Below are 19,670 nucleotides of genomic sequence, written 5' to 3'. Positions count from 1 at the left end.
AATTAAAGTTTTTTTCAAAAAAAGCCCATAAATCCCCCCTCTCTGGCCTGGTTGCCACAGGTGTGTGACCTCAGGTGGAAACATTGCAGCTGGAAAATTGTTCAAATATGATGTAATTGCCACATTTCTGCAGATAGCTCAAAGCAAAAATAAACCTTAACCTCCATCACATGTATTGTGATATCCAGATAAACATGAAAGCAGAATGGCTAAACCACTGCCTGTAGCTGGGGATTTTCAACATTAATTTCAGTTGTCTTTTCAAACGGAACACATGGTTTATTTAATCTTTAGTTACAGCGGAAGAAAAAGGGCTCCGACTTACACTCGATCATTAAAAACGACTCCATAGTGACAAATTCACCACGTAAAATATTTACACCGAGCTTACATGTAAGTTTAGATGACTCCACCACGACCCCGTCGTAAATCAAACACGCTCCACCACACGCACACGGGACGTACAGTTTGTCAAATGAAAGTGCGCGCACATCTGTCAGCGCTTAAGCTCGCACATGCAAAAACTTAAATTGCTTCGTTGTCTGCGGTCTCGGGGGCGAGTTTAACATCAACCTTGACGGTTTCTCAGAAGCAGCTCGGTGCAGAGGTTGCAAAGGGTCGACTTATGGGTGAAAAAGGGAGGTATTTTTAGGCTGTTTGTTTAGGTAATCTACTTGTAGCTCCCAGACGACAGGCTGTCTGGGGCCTCAAAACACCTTCTATTGTGCATGTGTGTGCACATGAGGTGTGTGTGTGTGTATCGCTGGGAATGCTGCGCTGCCATTGTGTCTCTGCACTGGGGGACACGTTTTCGATGCGATTTTATGCTCTGGATGTGTGTGTATTTGTGAGTGCACACATACACACACACACACACGCACAGGTTACATAAAAACTGTCCCGGGTCACTGGCTCTTCAACAGCTCATGTCAGCCCAGTGACGGCCTGCTGGTCTCCACCGCGACTGTCCCTGCCCTGCCCTTTGACCTCGCCTGGTGTCACTCAGGCCTCACCCGCTCCAGACCACTTTCCCCCTCTCTCTGTCTCTCTCTCCTCTCGAAACAGAAACGAGGTCACTGCCATCATAGAAATGACACCTCCCATCCTGAGCCTCCCCCCAGTTTGAAACTGTGTCGACTCCTGTTCATGCTGCATGCCTTGACATGATGTGTGTACACTCTTAAGCTGGCAGCGTATATGTGTGTCCAAAAGCTGGATGCTACGCTACCTTGCCTAACCCCAGACTAGTTAAACCTAGCCTTGTGGGCAGAGTGGAGAGGGTGTGTGTGGGGTGAAGGGTGTGCAGGGTTTGTAACAGGAGCCTCGGGTTAATGGCTGCTGCTCTGACAAGGTTACTCTGCTAATGTGTTTTAGCCTTTAGCTTTGATGTGACAGCAGACACACATGCACAATGATGATATTGGGGGGGGGGGGAGCAAACAAAGGGATATGAGGTAAAATGCACAGCGTGCTTTGAAGTAAGTGTGTGGGCACCACCGCGGTCGAGTTTCTGTGTCGTGTTTTTCGCATTCCTCTAACTCTTTACATTCTTCCAACACAAGCATATCTACAGCTCTCTCTGCCTTTCCTTATCTCTTCTTATCGTTGCGATTTATCACCTCTTAAGTTGACGTTCCGCACTTATCAGCTTTGCTGACTGTGAAAGCAAAGAAAAGCGCTCATAACCTCCTTTATTCTCCCGCTTAATGTTGTCAATAATCAAGCTCCAACCTCCAGGACTGAAAATTAAAGCCAAGAAGAGTACGCGCCAAAACCTGCAATTCCTAATGCGGCCACTTGAGGCTGGTCCTGAAACTGAACCAATCCCCATAGGTGCCAATGGAAGAATGCTCTAAAAGAAAATCCCAACATGGTGGCAGCCGAAATGCTTAAGCTGAGGTTTCAAAAAGCAGAATCCAAAAATGAAGAAATGCCTTGGTGGCTTGATCTGTCTGTTACTATATACAGTCTATGATTTCAGCACACTAAAACCCAATACTAATGTAAAAACAACATATCAGGACATATAGCTTTGGTTTGAATTTTTCTTTCTTTTTTTTTTAAAAAAACACGGCAGAAGCTGGTTTTCTTTAACGAGGAGATTAGCTCTGGTGTCTTTCCATCTCAATGCACTCTTTAAAGGGTCAGTTCACTCATGCTCCCTGTAGGCCCAATGAAAACGGTTCAAGATCAGGTGAATCAGCTCTACAATACACACAGCTGATATTGACTGTAATATCTACCACAGCTGCCAGAGGTCATGACATGACTACACTACGCTTGTTCAAAGAGGGATCACCACCCATATCCCCTCCCCACTTCACCTTTCACATCTCCAGCCATTTATCAGGCCACTAGACAGGAATCAATTCATCTTGCTTTTTCTTTTGTTGTCTTAGACACACACACATTCCTGTCAAACAAAGTCACTTTTTTGGTGCCCTTGTTTGATTTCAATCGCTGTCTTTTCTCTTAAGCTTGATCCTATCTGTCCGTCTCGCTTTCTCTCCCTTCCTCTTTCTTTCTTCCTCACCCATACCCCAGCGATACCAGTCTTCAAGGGAACACGTTACTCTTTTTTTTTCTTTCCCCTTCTAGCAGTATTTGAAAACTCACTACATATCAGGAAGGATCAAGGTTTCTAATCCCAGAGATGTGCCCTGCCACGGACATACCTCCGCCTCTGGCTGGAGATCAGCAACTTTGGGTCCACCGGCGCAGCGAGAGCTCCACATCCCCAAATTACATTTCAGCTCTCCTGCACAGAGGTTACACCTCAGAGGCAACCCCACGGTGTGTTTGATACACATGTACGTTGCCATTTTTGTGTGCATACCCATCTCAGCAATGTGTCAGCCACCTGTTCTCAAAATTCTGAGGTGAAATCAAAACTCTAGACGGCAATAAACGTGTTAACAAAGGTAAGAAAGAAAGCTTTGCTTTTCTGGGAGAAATTGGTGTCACACATTGAATAGAAATATAAAGCTACAGCTAACAGACAGTAAGCTTTGCAGACCTTGAGGACACAGCACATGGGCTAATGTAGTTGTAGGCTGTTTTTTCACCAGAAGCATCAACTGTACAAAAATAACGGACATAGACATGACCGACTGGTTTGTGGACTAACAATCTGAAAGTTTTGTATTTGGTCAATGGTCTATATTTGGCCTATATTGTAAGGTAAAGACCTACAGAGAAATACAGAGAAAACCCCAACAAGATGGCAGACAGACACAGATACCTGCTAACAGAAACATATAAATTCCAAATTTTCTCACATTAACGAAAAAAAACCAAACAAACAAAAAAAACAGACTTCATTGACAGCCTGTTTACACAAATAACCACATAGTTTTTGGTTATTATCCCATATCCCATCTAATAACTATTACAACCCATGCACCAAAAAGCACCAACAGCACAAAAATTCTGTTCCGTTATTCAAACTAGTGAACGTGAGGTCAAGCAGAGAGCTCACAGCCACTTATGTCACCACCATTAATCTGGCATAACTTTGAGCATTCTTGTTTTTGTACCGAGTTGAAAACACGTTCATTTGCGGTGTAAAGATGGGTATTCTAACATGGGAAGCTTCCAACAATGACTTGCATTTTTAGCCAGCGTTGAGTGCCATTACAAGCATTTGACACTTGTGTATTTCTTCATTTTTCAGCCGGAGACCTTGCAGGGACTGACTGCAGTGTAAAGGCAAAGAGAATACTTGTTCATCATCTACAGTACAGATGTAGCTACGGTCCATTGGTGTGGCAATGTGGATAGCTCTAAATATGGCACTACATATGAGCTTTAACCATTATTAGAACAGAGGCGGTACTCGTTAGAGCAGTTTTACGTTTACTTCATGGTTCCAACAGGCAGGAAAACAACATGCTAGAGCTGAATTCTGTTAGAAGTGTCAATTTAAGCAGTCAAACATATGTTTTAAGTTTTAAAAAAATAAACTTTACTACTTATTGTTGGCCCTACATGTCTTAATTTCTGCACTTAAGCCTGTGTTGTAAATGCAACCTGTAAGTTGTAATCAGCTTCTCTGTTTAAGCTTTCTCTTTATCAAAAAACAAGCCATAACCTAATGCACCGACTCCTCCACTGACGCACCGATTCACACGCAGGCGAGCGTAATGTCAGTTTAGGCTTTTGAAGATCTCCAAACTCATCTTCCATTGTCTAAGATGAAGGAGGCTTTGGATGCCCAGAATACTTCCTCCCACTTCACATCTTTAATCTGTTTTCCTTGCAACAATCTGCATGTAGTCTTTTATTCTAATCACACATTCTAAGTGTGTGTGTGTGTTTTTCCAGGGAGAATGAAGCACTGTGCCACTTCCTCCTACGCTGTGATTAGAAAAGGGGGATCTCGGCTCATTAGAATGGGCACTGCATCCAGTCTCAGGGCCCATCAGATTACACAGCCGCCCTTTATTGCAAGGCTTTTTGTCATAACCCCTAACTGATTGCTACGGAGCTGCCTTTGATTTGGCCACTGAACTCTTTGCCCTCTGAGGGAAAAAAAGGATGATGACGAAAGAGAAGAAAAAGACCACCTAGATACTATTGGATGGTGCTGGATTGTGTGTGTGGGGGGAAGAGGGGGGATCTTAAGTTGGAAATCAGCAGGAGAAAGAGAGAGGGAGAGATAAAACATTTCAAGGTGTTTGCAATCAGCCTCCCATTGTCAGATACTGAAGGAGAGCCGGCCGTTCATCTGAGGGGCTGCTGAGCTGCTTTGTCTGCAGGCAGAGATCGCGCGCTGCGATTTGGGATGTTAATAGAAGTTTCTGATACAGCATGTGATACGGCCGCTGAGACAGATGCACTGAATAAACACGGGCCAGATAACGATTCAGACACACACACATTTACTCCGCGTCCGTCTGCGCTGGTGATCACTAACACACTGCCCCAGATCAAAGGGATTTCCGTGCGATGGTGAACCGACAGATGAAGTGCAAAAAAAAAAAAGAAAGGCAAGGTTGCCAGACTGGAACTAAATCTCTTTCCACTTCACTCCCTCCCATGTTTTTTGCCTCCTTTTCTCCCTCCCTGTCTCCTCATCTCGGATCTCCTCTGCCGTTCTTGGTGAGTGAGGTCTGCTCTGCCTCTCTTTCAGCACAAAGAAGGTGGCAGAGGCCCTCGTTCTCTTTCATAACCACTCTCTCTCTCTCCATCTCCAAAACAGTTCACCCATGCCCACTTGATGGCTGTCCACTTCTCCCTCTCCGTCGGCCTTTCTCTGCCTATACATCCATCCATCTCCCTCCACAAATGCCACCTCTTCTCTCCCTCTGCCTGCCAGCTCGGGGAGAAAACAGGGCTTTTTTTTAGGGGGGGTGGTAAGGAAAATCTGAAAAGTGAGCGAAGGAGAAAGAAAAGGGCAAAGGAGCAAGAGGGAGAGTGTGCAGGAAAAAAGGAGGGAGAAGAAGGGGAACAGCCTGAGGAATGGGGGAATGGCAGAGATGCATGGGGGGTGGAGGGGTGGGGGTGAAAGGACTGCAGGGTTGTGTTGGTAGAGAGCTGGGGTATTGATTCAGGGCCTTTTGACATGCTAATTTGCTTGCTGACTGCTTTAATCGCTCCCTCTTCCCATCGCGGGCTTCAAAGAGAGGATGCTTTTCAAAGAGGAGAGGAGAGGAGAGGAGAGGAGAGGAGAGGAGAGGAGAGGAGAGGAGAAATGTTATCATCCTCATGGCCCATATGTTGTTAATGCCAGCTGACAACCATGTAAGCTGCGCTGTTATAAACATAGTGTACTTAAGAAAAGTAGTGTGTCTTCACAATATCGAGTGTATTTCAATTAAATTTAAATGAGCTGAAGGCTTAAATGCTCCGTTATAGGTTGAAAAAGCAGATCATTACAAAAAAAGGATTATTCAAAAGTTTAAAGCAGGTCCAAGTTCATCAACAGTTGCTGTACAGTGTTAGAGATTTGTGGCCTTAATAGGGAAGCAACGGTATATTCTGTACTCTGTGGATCATTCGTTGCCACTGTGTACCACAGTGTCCAACCAAAAACAGAAGTCTCCAACTTTCCCTAACTAATTTAGCTAAAACAACACCTGTCATTTTTTCCAGTATGGCTAAACTACCTAATGAAAAACCTCAACAAAGCATCAAATGGAGCTGATTTGACACTTGGTGCTTTTTCAGTCAGACCAACTGTAATCAAAGAAAGATTTCCATCTGCAGTAACTTGTCTTTGGCAGGAGTGCTCTGTCATGGGAGAGCGGCAGCAAGACAAAAAGCACAGAACAGAGTGAGCCCTGACGATAACAGATATGACACTGATTGAAGCAGCATGACAGGAGGAAGTGGATTGTGAATCTGCTTGCAGATGTGCAGCAGGAGGCTAAAGCAGGATAAAGAGTGGGCTCGTAGAGAGTCTGGCCAAAGATATGTGTAGAATGTATTGAGCAATCAGCTGATGTGGGTTAGCACTGAGATCAGCAGATCTGCCCCCCTGGTAGCTACTTTCCTTTTGATAAAGCTTATAGTTGGGGCTGGATCAGGTGACCCTGAATCCTCCCTTAGTAATAGACTCCTGAGGGCTTCCCATAATGCAAATGAGTGTTTCTTCTTCTCTCAACTTTTTTCACCTTAGTGTAATATACACCGCTCTGTCCTCTCATACACTTTGACAGTTATTATGATCATTAGTTATTATTAATCTCTGGCTCTCTTCCACAGTGTGTCTTTGTCCTGTCTCCCTCCCCTCACGCTCACGTGGTCACAGCAGAAGTCCACCACTTTCCGGGAGATTTCTTGGTGACAGTGGGAAGGGAGTTTTTCCTTCCCACTGCCACCAAGTGCTTGCTCAAAGGGACTCAAGTGATTGTTGGGGTTTTCTCTGTATAATTGTAGGGTCTTTACTTACAGTATAAAGCCCTTGAGGTAAGTGTTGTTTTGATTTGGTACTATATAAATAAAACTGAATGGAGTTTGAATTGCTTGACCTAGTGCTGCGCTCGATTTAAATCTATTCAAAACACTTATATCAATCTGATTCCAATGACAACAATATTTAGTGCGCCTTTAAATAATTTTTTCAGAAAACAGTCTTGGTGATTTATTGAATCCTTTAGCTCATTTTAAATATAGTTACTAGATCTCTCTTTCAGCCGGTGTTAGAAACAGAAATGAGGCCCAACTGTAAATTGTGACAGAGGAGCTTAAGTTGCATAGAAAAAGAAAAAAAAGAAAGAAGGAAAAACATGGATAAACATGGATACTTGTAGCAGCATAGTCATACACCCTGAGGTGTAGCTGGCACTGTGGGAGTACTGCAGCTATCAACCCGGGTCATGCTCGATGACCGGTGGCTTCCCGCCTTAAACAGGGCACGACGAGAAGAAACAGAGAAGGGTGATGAGTGTCGAGCCATGAAGGGAACAAACACAGAGGCAGGACGGCCGCCTGAGCAGGAAAAGCATTTCAGCACCTCGACTAATGATGGCTGTATTACCACCAGCATCCCCTCCCCACCTCCCTCCTCTCCTTCCCATTCAAGTCGAGGGAAGATTTGTGTGAGCTGAGAGGACTGCTTCTTTTTTTTCTTTTTCTTTTTAATCAGAAGAAAACAACAGCAGAATATTTAAAAATCCCTTAAGCAATTATTTTAGCAGGAACGAGGAAGGAGGGAGGAGGAGGTGAAGGATTCCTCGTGAGACATTTTGTCCTCTCTTTCTGTATCTGTTGTTCTTTGCTGCTCTCCGTTGGTAATAGCCTCCGTTCCTCGTCTCTATTCAGCGGCACAAAATGAGCCTCTCTGGTGGCAGCGAGAGTGATGAGTACATTCACCTCCATTCTGCTGCGGGTCTGTGTGCGCACGAAAACAAAACTAAAGATTGTGAGTGCGCGTGTGCATGCGTCTCACTGCTTCGTCTATTTCCTTGCATTTGCCTGGATATATAGAGTTTGTTTGGACGAGCATACGTGTGGCAAATGTTTATACCAAGATGTAGATGACTGGGGTTTGTGCGCACGCTCTCGGGTGTCACTCGAGCATGTGTGTTCGCTGGGAGAGTGACGGGTGATGATGTTTGGTGTGCCGCCTCCCTCCCCACAGCGAAGGTAATCTCATTATTCAGCCCACTTCCTGCTGCTGCCACCAGAGACAGGCTGACAAACACTAACCACCTCGACGGCCGGAGCAGAGAGAAGAAAAGGGGGGGTAAAAGAAGAAGAGAAAAGGAGGAAAAAAAGACAGCGTGAATGGGTGAAAATTGCTTACAGAAACTCGGCAATAAAAATGGAGGGCTATGAAAGGAGAAAGAGACATATGAAAAGAGGAGGAACGCCTGTGAATAGTCGCTGAAGCAACAGGAAATCTGAAGAGACAGAAGACATGGAACAGAAAAAAAAAAAAAAGACAACCAAAAGGAAGATGCAAATGCTTAATTTGTGTATATGTAGAAGAGAAGGAAGAAAGGGAGCAAAACAGGGGTTGGAGGAGTGGTGGTGGGGGGAGAGAACAAGGGACTGAGTTTGTGGATTTAAAGTCATCGGGGACCGGCGGGCTAAATAGAATTACGTGGTGAATTTAGAATGATGCTCCCAAGCGCATATTTAACACTGTCAACAGAGGGAGGGATAGAATGGGAGACCTAGATACACACACACACACACACATATAATGAACGGAGCACAGGAGAGAAACTTCATCCGTAAAACCTCTTAATCCAATACCAATGAGAGTTTCCAGCTCAGCAAAGACTGCTGAGGCAAAAATGCTCCGATCGCACACTGGCATCACATTCAGGTCCTGAACACACACACGTGCACAAGCAGGATTTAAAGAGGACACAAATGCACAGATGGAATTTAAAGTGGACTTTACCATGCATTTGCTTATTTTCTGTCTTTTATATACTGTTACATTAGTGGATGCTCATAGTAAACATGGGACAAGTTTCGATTATTCAATTTGATCCAATTCAATTTGATTTACATAGCGCCAAATCACCACAGCAATCGCCCCAAGTTGCTTTATGTCGTATGGTAAAGACCCCATAATAATACTAAATGATGTGATCAGTGTTTCAGACAGTTTTTCCTACTTTTGGCTCTGTGTGATGTCACATGCAAGATGCGTCCAAGCAGGGTTTTGGGGTGATATTAAATTTTTGTATTTAAACCTAAATACAAAAAAATAAGGGGTTAGGGTCTTTGGAAAGTAGTGATTATGGTCAGAGTAAGCCTCAGTTCATATAATGTCCTCTCATACACTTTGACAGTTTAAAACATGCAAGGCAGGGCCTTCTGTCTGATCTGTGGGACAGACCAAACAGCTGATGAATCGGAATCACGTTAAAACTGGGTTTACAACAGAATTAGACTAAAGGTTGAACATTTAGTTTTGATAGTTAGGATTAGGATAAGGCTCTAGGGAAAGCTCACAAAGAAGTAGAAACTTGTTTGTGTTGTGATGAGAGGCGGTTATGGGTGACCGCTTCACAGCTCAACTATGTGCACGCATTCTGCAGTGTCAGAAGCATCTGTCAACTTCACACCTCAAACAAGCTACTCATCCCCAACAGACACACATGACAACAGAAGCAGCTTCGAGGGAAACAACTTAAAATGTGATTGTCATGAAAAAATAAGTCATGAAAAAACAACTGCCAAAAACTTTATTTCAATCAATCTTCTAATCAAGAAAAAAGCGGGCAATTATCATTTCTCCATGATGATATACATGATGGGCCAAAGTGCCCACCAATCTCTTCTTTGCATTACCTCAGAGACACTCCCGCACCTCCAACAGCAGGGACCCCCTCACCAGATGAGGAGTGAGACAACAAGCTGACCCCCGCGCCCTCCCCACAGAGTAGGCGAGATGGTTAACAGGGAACGAGATCCCAAACACAAACAGACAGTCCCCTCTCCTTAGATCAGGGGGCCCCTTGGCCCACAGTGCCCCGGTTGTCCCTCTTGCCTTGGCCCTGGCTATACACCCTAGTCACCCTAGGTCCACCTAAGGCACAGACACCCATACACACTCCCCCTACCACAGCTGTCAAAACCCTGACATCTTAATCAATCCTGGATCCCCAACCCTGTCATACACTGCAGTAAGATGGATGCGGAAGGGGATGACCCCTGACCTCTGCCAGGGGTAGAGAATACAAGTCCTACATCCCTGTCAGCTCCCCCTCTAAATCCTTCTCCCCCTCAAACATCACCAGTCTCAGACGGCTCCGCTGCTGCCCCAAACAATGATGGAGGGGAGCCCATTCATCCTGGGCTGGGAACCAGGGGCCAGGGTGCCCTTGTAACCCTGCACGTACACAGGACAAGCACACACACACACACACACACACACCACTCACACAACTGCACCAAAGAAAACCTTTTAAACAAAAACAGTTTGAACTTTATCAAACCACCTCATAGGCTGACACTCTCATACACATTTTCAAAACAGCAAAACAATACTGAAAAAAAAAATCACACCTAAACTCATGTTTCCTTTAATTTCACCCTCACCACAAAGAAACCCCAAACCTCTGCGTAAGTCTGTTTGTCAACACGGGCATAGAAAAGCGGAGGCCCTCCCCCCCCCAGAGCCTGTCACATGGGGAAATATTAACCAGCTCATCTGTGCACTTGAGGACCAGCACCTTTTAACCCACAAGTCCCTGACCCACAATCAAAATAAAGCCAACACATGTTATCCAGCTGAAAGTGAAATTTAGAAAGAGAGTAGAACTGTAGCTAAAAGTGAATAGAGTGGGCGTACTGGCACTGTAAACTTAAACAAGCTCAAGCAGATGCAGTGATATGGGGACTAAATGGATATATTGGCTTGAGCAACAGTGCTGGTGCCAAGCTGGCAAACACTACAATACTGCATTAGTCACATAAAATCAAAGCTTCCAAGTCCTTTATTGCCTTCTATGATGACTATAACAGCTATTTATCACAACGAGAATTAAAGGGAAGAGATAAGAAGTCATTTCCAATGATGCAACAAAATGGAAGTTATGGTATACAATATGAGATCAGGGTTCTCATACTGAGTCATAAGAGGTTGTTGTGGTAAACTGATTGCAGATTTCTCTCTCTCGGCTTCTCTAAAACTGACTGGATATAGAAACCTGGCTGGAGCCATCTGAACCCAGAGGAGGTGGCAACACTCCAGGAGAATTCTTACTGATCATACAGTGCGCTCAACAAATAAACTCTGAACTATACACACAAACCTCCATCTGTGACTACTTGAACCCCTTTGCCTTTCCCCCACCCCCGAGCAGCCAGTGGTAGCCCTAAATCACCAGACCTGTTTGTCATGCAATTAGTCCTCCGAGATAAAGGCTGCCTCGTAAATTAGGAGAGGTGTAGTAGTCCGTCCCCCTGTTAATCACCCGTGCCCAGCCTCTGACCCCTCACTGCTGCGGCCCACTGCTTTCTGTGCGATGTTGGTGGGTGGTGACGACCGGGGTTTACCAATAAACTTTCATGGCAGAACTGGCATCCGTTCATCTGGCCAGCTTACAAGTGTGCCCCCAGCTTGGCAAAAGACTGATCAACAAAACAGCTGCTGAATCCTACTAGATGTTATTAACATCACAGTACTGTATACCATAAGCCACAGACCACTGGGTGCAATGAAACAAGGGAGTTAAAGTGGGTCAGAGGCAATCAAAAATGCCATTTATGAAGAGCTTGGAAACTGACAGAAATTTGAAAGGATCTATTGGTGGGTTTTTGATTGGCATTCCTAGGATCATTTTAAATTCACCAACAGGCTTCAAGCTCTATCATGATTGTGATTTTAAAAAGTCTGAAGGGGGGAGCACTCTGCGCTGACCTTAAAACCTCATCAAACTGCCTGGTATAGGATCATGGCAAGCCAAGAGTAGAATAATTGTCCACAAAGGGCTATTCCTCTCCTACCAAATAGAACTATTTCAGCCCCATCTCCCAGCTGTGTATTTTTACTCCTCTCATACCTGCTTGGAATTATAAACCCTTTTCTCTCTCCTTCTCTTCCTCTAAAGCTGTCTATCTCTTTTCCACAGCTTGGGGCTCTATTGGGAATAAGAGTAAGAACAGTTGGGGGGGGGGGGGGTGAAAGACACAGCGTTAGTGCAAACCAGTTGGGGCACTAGTCTCCTCTCTCCGTGTCACCAATTCTCCTGGGATGCATCCCACTGCACAACACCTCCCAGTGGGCCCACTAATTACTCCATTTACAGTCATCTCCGCTTCTATCACCCAACTAAACACTGGAGAGAAGACTGTAGAGAGCTAGGGAGCAAGGAGATAAAAACATCCAACGGAGAGGGAAGAACAAAGAGAACAAAACACACGAGATAAAGACAAAGAGACAGAGACAGGATATTGTAAGGGTGGGATGGACTGGAGGAGAGGGGGGACGGTGGTCTATAAATCGAGAAAGGAGCCAAAAAAATGCCATAGACAAATATCAGTTCCTTACCTTGACATTCTGAATTGCGCTCCTCGTATCCAGGGTTGCAGAGACAGTTCCCAATGGGCACCAACCACTCGCCGTCTGCCCCGCAGTACATCTTGGGCACCTCCTTCTCCTCTGAGTTATCCACGCATGAACCACGAACTTCCACAAGCGAAGAAGTATCAGCTCCAGTGATGGTATCTGGAAACTGGGCCAAATTACGCACGGCTAAAGGACATTTCTTATAGAAGACCCTGACAGAAACAAGTGCAATGCAAGCCCCAACATCCTGGAAAGCCAAATAGAAACCCTTGCGGGTCAGGGCTCCCACATCCCGGACTTCTGTATTCAACTTCATGATACGATCGCCAATGTCCACCTGAGTGAAGCTCTCATCTGCGGCGATGGTATCGATCTTGCCAAACTGGTTCTCTCGAATGTAGCGTTCTTTGTCGTTGTTGGACTCATAGTAGTAAAGGTTGAAGGTTTCCTTGCAGGTTCCCATGACACCTGGGAGACTATTGCAGTCTCGGAGAGTGAACTTAATCTCAATGTAGACTCGCTGGGCACCTCCTCTGGGGATCCAGTCAGTGCGGAGCCAGTTGTTTTGATTGGGTTCCATGACATTGCACACCTGGTACGTCCGAATGGGGATGTTCTTTTCATCCATAATACTCACTTCCTCCCACTGGGGAAAGGAAACAAATAATAAAATGTTAAAATCAGAATCAGAGAGACTTTATTAATCCCAGAGGGAAATTCTTAAACTTTATTCATCGCCATCAGGTCACCAGTGACTGGTTTGGGGTTAGTTTCAAATCTACCCCTTTATATGGAATTTTCCTGTATGTAGCTTTCCCAAATGAAAAGTGTTCAACAGAGGACCAAATGCATAGAAGAGCTAATTGGAAAAGTTATATCTTCCAGTTTAAACTGTGCTTGTTCAGCAACCTAACCCTAAGTGGTTCCCTGATGACTGGGTGGATGTCGAGAGTTTAAACTTTAAATCTGCTTGTGAAAATGGTATTTTCCAAACAGCAGCTAAAAGGAACCTGTAAAGAAAATTTGTCCAACATTAAGAACATCTAGAAAATGCCAGACATAAAAGCTCTCCTAACTGCCAATGTGTAATATGTACCTAATTAAGCACCAAGTACATATTACACGGTGCCAGTTTGTGCCAAGCAATACAGCGCGAAAGAGCATTTTGTTATTTTAGCCAAGCAGCAGTTCATCGATGGCTTAAATTAATGCATATTTTATGAATGACACCTAATAGAGTTGTGCAAAGATATTAATATTTATTGCTTCTCCTCCACTATGAAGGAAATATGTGATTAGGTCTCTGGCTCAGCAATGCCTACAGTTCAATTACTTGGTGAGCTGTATACAAAATCTTCATCTCACACACACAAACACACACCTAGGCATTAGAAGATTGCTAATGATCTAATGTGCGCTTGCTTTACATCTGCATACATGATTGGCACTGATGTCAGTATGAGCTTGCGCACGGTGTGCACAGATTACCCGGTGTGGTCTGGCTTATTTTTTACCCAGGGAGAATGTTTGTTCAACTCGTAATAAAGTTCCTCTCTCTACACGGCACCGTTGAGGAAACGCAAGTATTTCTCGAGAGCCTCGGAGCAGCTCGCTGCCTCTGATTTTTTTTTTTACCGTGTGTTTTAAATAGAGCCTTTGACTGAGCTGGGCTGTAAACAAGAGCAGACAAGCTTTTGGCCGCTGTCGTTTCAGCCATTTAGAAAACTGCACAAAAAAGAAAAAAACATAACAGTCAAAGTGAAACATGTGAGTCAGGCTGCCAGATTTTACTTGATGCCTTATCATAAACAATCTGGATTAAAGCCTTATTTCCCCAAAGCAGAGTGGTGGGATAATGCTAAACATAGCTGTGGCTGTAGGATTTAGAAAAATGTCTATCATTTCCCTCCTGCTCTCTGGCTTCAGCCCCCCTTTTGTTGTGGAAATCAAGCACCGCTGAGATAACGCCGCACCTTTCCCCCCGCCGATAGCAAGAAAGAGGGAGAATAAGGCCAATTGGTCATAATGAGAGGGTGAATGCAGGCTTTGCGCGGCTGCCGGGACCCTGTCAATCACTTGTTTGTGATAAAATGGCTGAGGGGAGGACCGGAGCGCAGCACCGATCAAGTTCATTTAGAGAGGCCGACAACAGAGCCCGCAACAGATGCACAAGATGAGATCCTGCTCCCCTGGGTTCATATTCATTAGCTGACATGGCGGTTGCTAATTTGTATTCATTTTCATAAAACATTAAAAGGCTTAATTGTGGTTTTCATCACATTTGTGCAAGCAGGACAACTGGAAGAAGTGACTTCTGGCTGACGATCATTAACCCTCTGTCGTTTGAGTGACCCTGACCTCTAAGCTTTGACGATTTGTGATTTTAAAAATGTATTTATTTATTGGCCTTTGAAAATTGTTTTTTTTTCCAAGTTTGGACAATCAGAGGACAAAAAATGAATATTTTATCTAAAACATCAAAACCTACTTTTTTATTTATGAAAGGCTAGTTAGGGTGAGGGTTAGTTCCCAGCATGCATCTGAATACATATTTACCTGTTTCTATACAGTCACATTTAGGCTAGGTTAAGGCATTGCATGTGCCTTACGTTTAACTAAAATCTAACACTTGTGGCCATCGTGGGGCCCTCTGCGGCCCCTGTTCTTTCTCGTACCAGAGCCACTGTAGCCCAATTAGAACCACCAGAGATCACACATTTTGTCGATCCTATTCCCCGTTGCTTTGTAGCTGGTCATACTGCAGGCAAGAGCTGAACCCCACTGCACTTTCCCCCCTCATTCATCCATTCCAGAGGACCCTCTCTCAGCTGCCAAGTTCCTCTCCCTCTCCCTCTCGCTTTCGCTTCGACTCAATGGTGGAAAGGGATATAAAGTTTCTCCACAAAGGCCGATTCAATCCACGGTCTATTCAGGAAACCCGACGCCCGCTGGAGTATCGGTCCCCGCATCTGACCATTACAGAGTGGTTGGAGAGGAGGGGAGCAAAGCAGAAAGAGGAACAGGGCTTGTGAGGTTACTGGGGTGCTTACACACCCCATGGTTCTCAAAGCAGCTTCCTGAACCCGATGTGGGTCTTGAGGTGGGTTACAGGTGGCCTCTATATAAGATAAAAATGTGAATTTATTCATTTGTTTGTGAAATGATCTAATCCTGAGCCCAGATGCACACACACACACACACACACAATACAACAACAAAGATATTCCCATAAAATGCTCTCCAGGACAGAATCTTATCAAAGGGGGCTGTGTATCTATTTGGTGGATCACTCTATAGCTCCTGCCAACAATGGATATCATCTCTCTATTTTTTCCCAATAGGGGACCATGCGTCCTAACAAGGGGACACTTCTTTGCAGCACTTACCCCTCCTTCTGTCGGGTTGGAGACCCATCCCAGCTCCCCCTGTACAGCTCTGGAGTCCAATAACGTGACTGGAAAACAAGAATGAGAGAAGTGAGCATGCACTCTCAGACCGTCCACACAACATCAGCACTGGCATATAATCCAATTAGGCCTTACACTCTGAGGAAGAGAAATGGCTTCCTATTTTTTTTTAATGATTAAAGCAAACACACACGCGCGCGCGCACACACACACACAAAAAGCTTTAAAGCGATTTATGTAGTCGAGGAAATCTTCTCATGATGATGGTTCAGGAGTAAAAACTGTGGGCCAGCAAGTGTTACAAAAGATGTACATGTGAAGGCTTTGTTCTGCGTAATTCCCTGCTGTGCCTAAGGGACGTGGTTTGATTGATTTTCGTTAAGCAAAGGGATCTTCTATCAACGACAAACGCGTTTCCCCCGGAGCCTTTCACATCGTTCACATCGTGATTTTATCGGTTGCTCACCGTCGGCTTTACGCGTTTGACTGAATCCTCATGCGTAAACTTAAAATAAAAATAAAAAAAGAAAAGAAAAGCATTTTATAAAAGGGGAAAAAACACAGTGACAGACAGAAAACCGAACACAATATTTTCTCCAAAAAAGTAGAACATCACGCACAAGAAAAATTCACGCATATATTTATAATTTAAAAAGAGATCAAATTTACTTTATATTTGCGGTTCTTTTAAATTTTCTTTTAAATTCTCACTGAGAGGAAAAGGCTTAATCAGCTGCATGTGTTGTAAATAAATAAATAATTCAATAAAAAACCGAGCACGTAAGCACATGAAATACATGATCGTGCACACTGAAGACTGATTTTAAATTTGAATCTTTTGAGTCCCAACTAAACGGCGCTCGGGGTTTCCAACTGTGGACTTCTTTTGCCGGACAGCTTTGCTGTGCCGAGCAGAACAAACGCATACCAAACAGCCCGACAGAGAACAGACGTGCAACTAATGGGCTCGTCTTTAATAAAATAAAGTATTGATTTTAATAGTGTTTACAGTAGAAAGTGGGTTAGAGCCTCATCTGTAGCGGACCTAACACGCTGCGCTCCGGGACCCGAGCAGGCGACTGCAGCCCCGAAAACCTCCGAGCGCATGTTTTGGATGAGATACACCACACTTCATTTAAATAGTTCTCATTTTAACACTCGATCCTTTTTAAGTAAACGTGTATCTGACACATCATCGGCAAAAAATCTTGAATGAATCGACGACAAATGTTTTGTTGTGTCGGCGTCAATATAATGCGCCAGGCAGGAAAGCTAAACTTTTAGAATTTATTCGGATTTTTTCCCCCTAAATGACGAAGTGACAGCAGGAGACATCGCTGCGGATGCTTCTGAAAATTATGGATTAAGAGCTGCTTTGTCAGTCGGATGTGTGGTTTGCGAGTCTCCAAACTGACTCGTATATTCATTTCGTTTCTCTTTTTCGACACACGTTTGTGCGAAGTGCTTTTTTTAAATTGTATTTTTTTGGGGGGGGGCGGGGGGCAGATGTCTCCTTCACTGTCCTACAGAAAACAGCACGTATTGGTGGAGGGGAGAGGGGGCAAAAGTATCAGTACTCCCAGGCTTTCCGCAGCTGGCACGATCCAAGTCCGACTCCAAAACAACGGATGCGCGCTCGGTCAGGCACTTCTCACTCCAGTTTCGCTCGCATAAAAGCTCCGCAGAAGCCGCTGAGTGCGTAAAGGTGACCCAACTCGTCGGACTCCACGAGACTCGCAACTACTGGGGCTCGGCGAAGTGAGCCTCCGCGGCGCAAAAGCCGCACAGACGCGGGGGAGCGGGGATGAAGTCCCGCCGCAGTTCATTTTCCTCCCAGCGACCTTACCTTCATTTGGGGGATATATCCGTGAAGAAGAAACAGATGTAGAAATCCCAGAAATAAGAAAAGTGGCCGTGAACAAAATCCCTGCCATGAGTGCCATTTGTGTCGGTGCTGCGTTTTTTCCCCTCTCCTCTTTTTCTTTCGGTGCTCTTCTCTCAGGTCCTGCTGTCTCTCTCTCTCTCTCTCTCTCTCTCTCACACACACACTCTCACTCACTCCCTCGCTCTCTCTCCCAGTGGAATATGGGTCTGAAGCGGACAGAGGGGGAAGAGAAACGCACCGAGCGCTCCACAACCAGGAGGCGGGTCCACTCCGTGCGCTCTGACGCGGACTCCGTCAATCCATATAGGAAACGAGAAGAACTGGGGGTGGGGAGAGAAGAGAGGGGGGGAAATAATCATTAACTACCCCCCAACACACACACACACACTCACACACTCACACACACACGCATACACCTCTGCACACACCAAACAGTGGTCACTACAGTTCAGACGCATGAGACTGGGGATCATAGCGCACATTTGTCCAACTCACAGTGACTCTGAGCTACAAGATACAATCTGCCTGGTGTGTGTGTGTTTGGGGTTTAGAAAAAGCAACACCTTAACTAACTGCAGAAAGCGCTCCTGAACTCTCCAGCATGGGAGTGAAATGCACTGCGTCAGTCTCAGTCCTGCGCGCTCGCAGCACTCTCACTGTGCTGATCCTGCTTGTAGTTCGGCTCCAGGCAAGTCCGAGGTGAGCGAGCCGCACCGGACCAAGGTCGCCACCTAGCGGACAACTCGACGCCTGTTCTCCAAAAGAATAAAAGGGGGAAAAAATTGGATTAAAGAACAAGTATGAGCATGACCTCCCCTAACATTACACAGAATTGCACTTTGTGAAATTGACAATGCGCGTTTCAGGATGGGTGGCAAGCTTGTATTGGATTATTGTCACTTGCTGTTATTCTGATATTATCAGGGCTTTATGGGTATTTATGATGAAACCTATAGGCACAGTGCAGCGTGAGAGAGGCAGACCTGGTTGTCTGTTGAGCTCCTGCTGCTGCTGCAAAAAAGCAAAAAGCAAATGGTTGTTACCCCTGCAGTTTTTCTTCAAACAAAGGCGGCATTGTTCACATCTGAGAAAAGCCAGCTGTGTCCAGGTTTAAGATTTTGCCCAGGGTGCTCTCACTCATCTTTGTCCTCCTACACAGGTCTTTCTACTGCTCCCGTGAGATGCACCCGTTGCTGTGGCTGACAGGCGGCCTCTGAATGATCTGCAGAGGAGACTGTCACTGTGTGGGCAGATTAGGGCTTTCTGCATCACCACACACTGCGGCCGGTGACTGCAGCCAGGCTCCCGCAAACCACGACCGGCACCCTTTGAATGTTATGTCTCCTTTGGAGTGAAATGTGGCCTTTTCACAGATTACGAAGGCAGTGATTCAGCTGGGAAATATGCCCTCTGCCTTCATTGTCCTTGGGCTTGTCATTGTAACCCTATCAGTATGGCTGCCTGTTCTTTCTGGGGGTTGGAAAGTCAAAACAGAATTTTTCACGCAGATCAGAAAAGTATTCCAGCGCTGTGTGCAAACTGCTGTTTTAAAAATCCAAAACGCACCTGCACGCATTTTGGATTTAGGCTGCTTCATTCACAGCCCAGGTTGCAAAGGCGAGCCAGCAAGGGCAAGAGCCATAAGAAACTTTCCTCACTCTCAGCAGGTGTCTGAATGCCTTTTTTTCTGGTTGTTTGTTTTTTCTCGTTTCATACATATATGAATGTGTCTGTGTGGATATATTGCCAAGCGCACCAGCTCTTGTGTGCTTTTGTAGCTGTCACACCAAACTGAAGCTTCCAAACTGTGGCTATGACATGTTTATATGTGCCCATACAAGGAAACATCCAGGAGTTCCCTCACAGTGGTGATCTCATGGCAAATAGACTTGCCTTTGTCTTG

At 45.1% G+C, this 19,670-nt stretch overlaps 1 protein-coding gene across 1 annotated transcript in view; it reads right to left on the bottom strand.

Annotated features, from left to right (window-relative positions):
• epha4l (eph receptor A4, like) overlaps window positions 1-17,961 on the bottom strand; it is a 57,049-nt gene extending 39,088 nt beyond the window's left edge. Inside the window, exons 1-3 of the mRNA XM_063492695.1 lie at window positions 17,729-17,961; window positions 15,862-15,929; window positions 12,458-13,121 (exon numbers count right to left, since the gene is read on the bottom strand). Coding sequence (XP_063348765.1) covers window positions 12,458-13,121; window positions 15,862-15,929; window positions 17,729-17,825 — 829 coding nt within the window. The 5' untranslated portion in view covers window positions 17,826-17,961. The remainder of the gene's footprint in view (window positions 1-12,457; window positions 13,122-15,861; window positions 15,930-17,728) is intronic.
• Between the last annotated feature and the right edge of the window lie 1,709 nt (window positions 17,962-19,670).

Source organism: Pelmatolapia mariae, linkage group LG14 (genome assembly GCF_036321145.2).
Source record: "Pelmatolapia mariae isolate MD_Pm_ZW linkage group LG14, Pm_UMD_F_2, whole genome shotgun sequence".
Classification (NCBI taxonomy): Eukaryota; Metazoa; Chordata; class Actinopteri; order Cichliformes; family Cichlidae; genus Pelmatolapia; species Pelmatolapia mariae.
The sequence above is the reverse complement of the archived record's forward strand: the minus strand, read 5'-3'. Positions and strand labels throughout refer to the sequence as shown.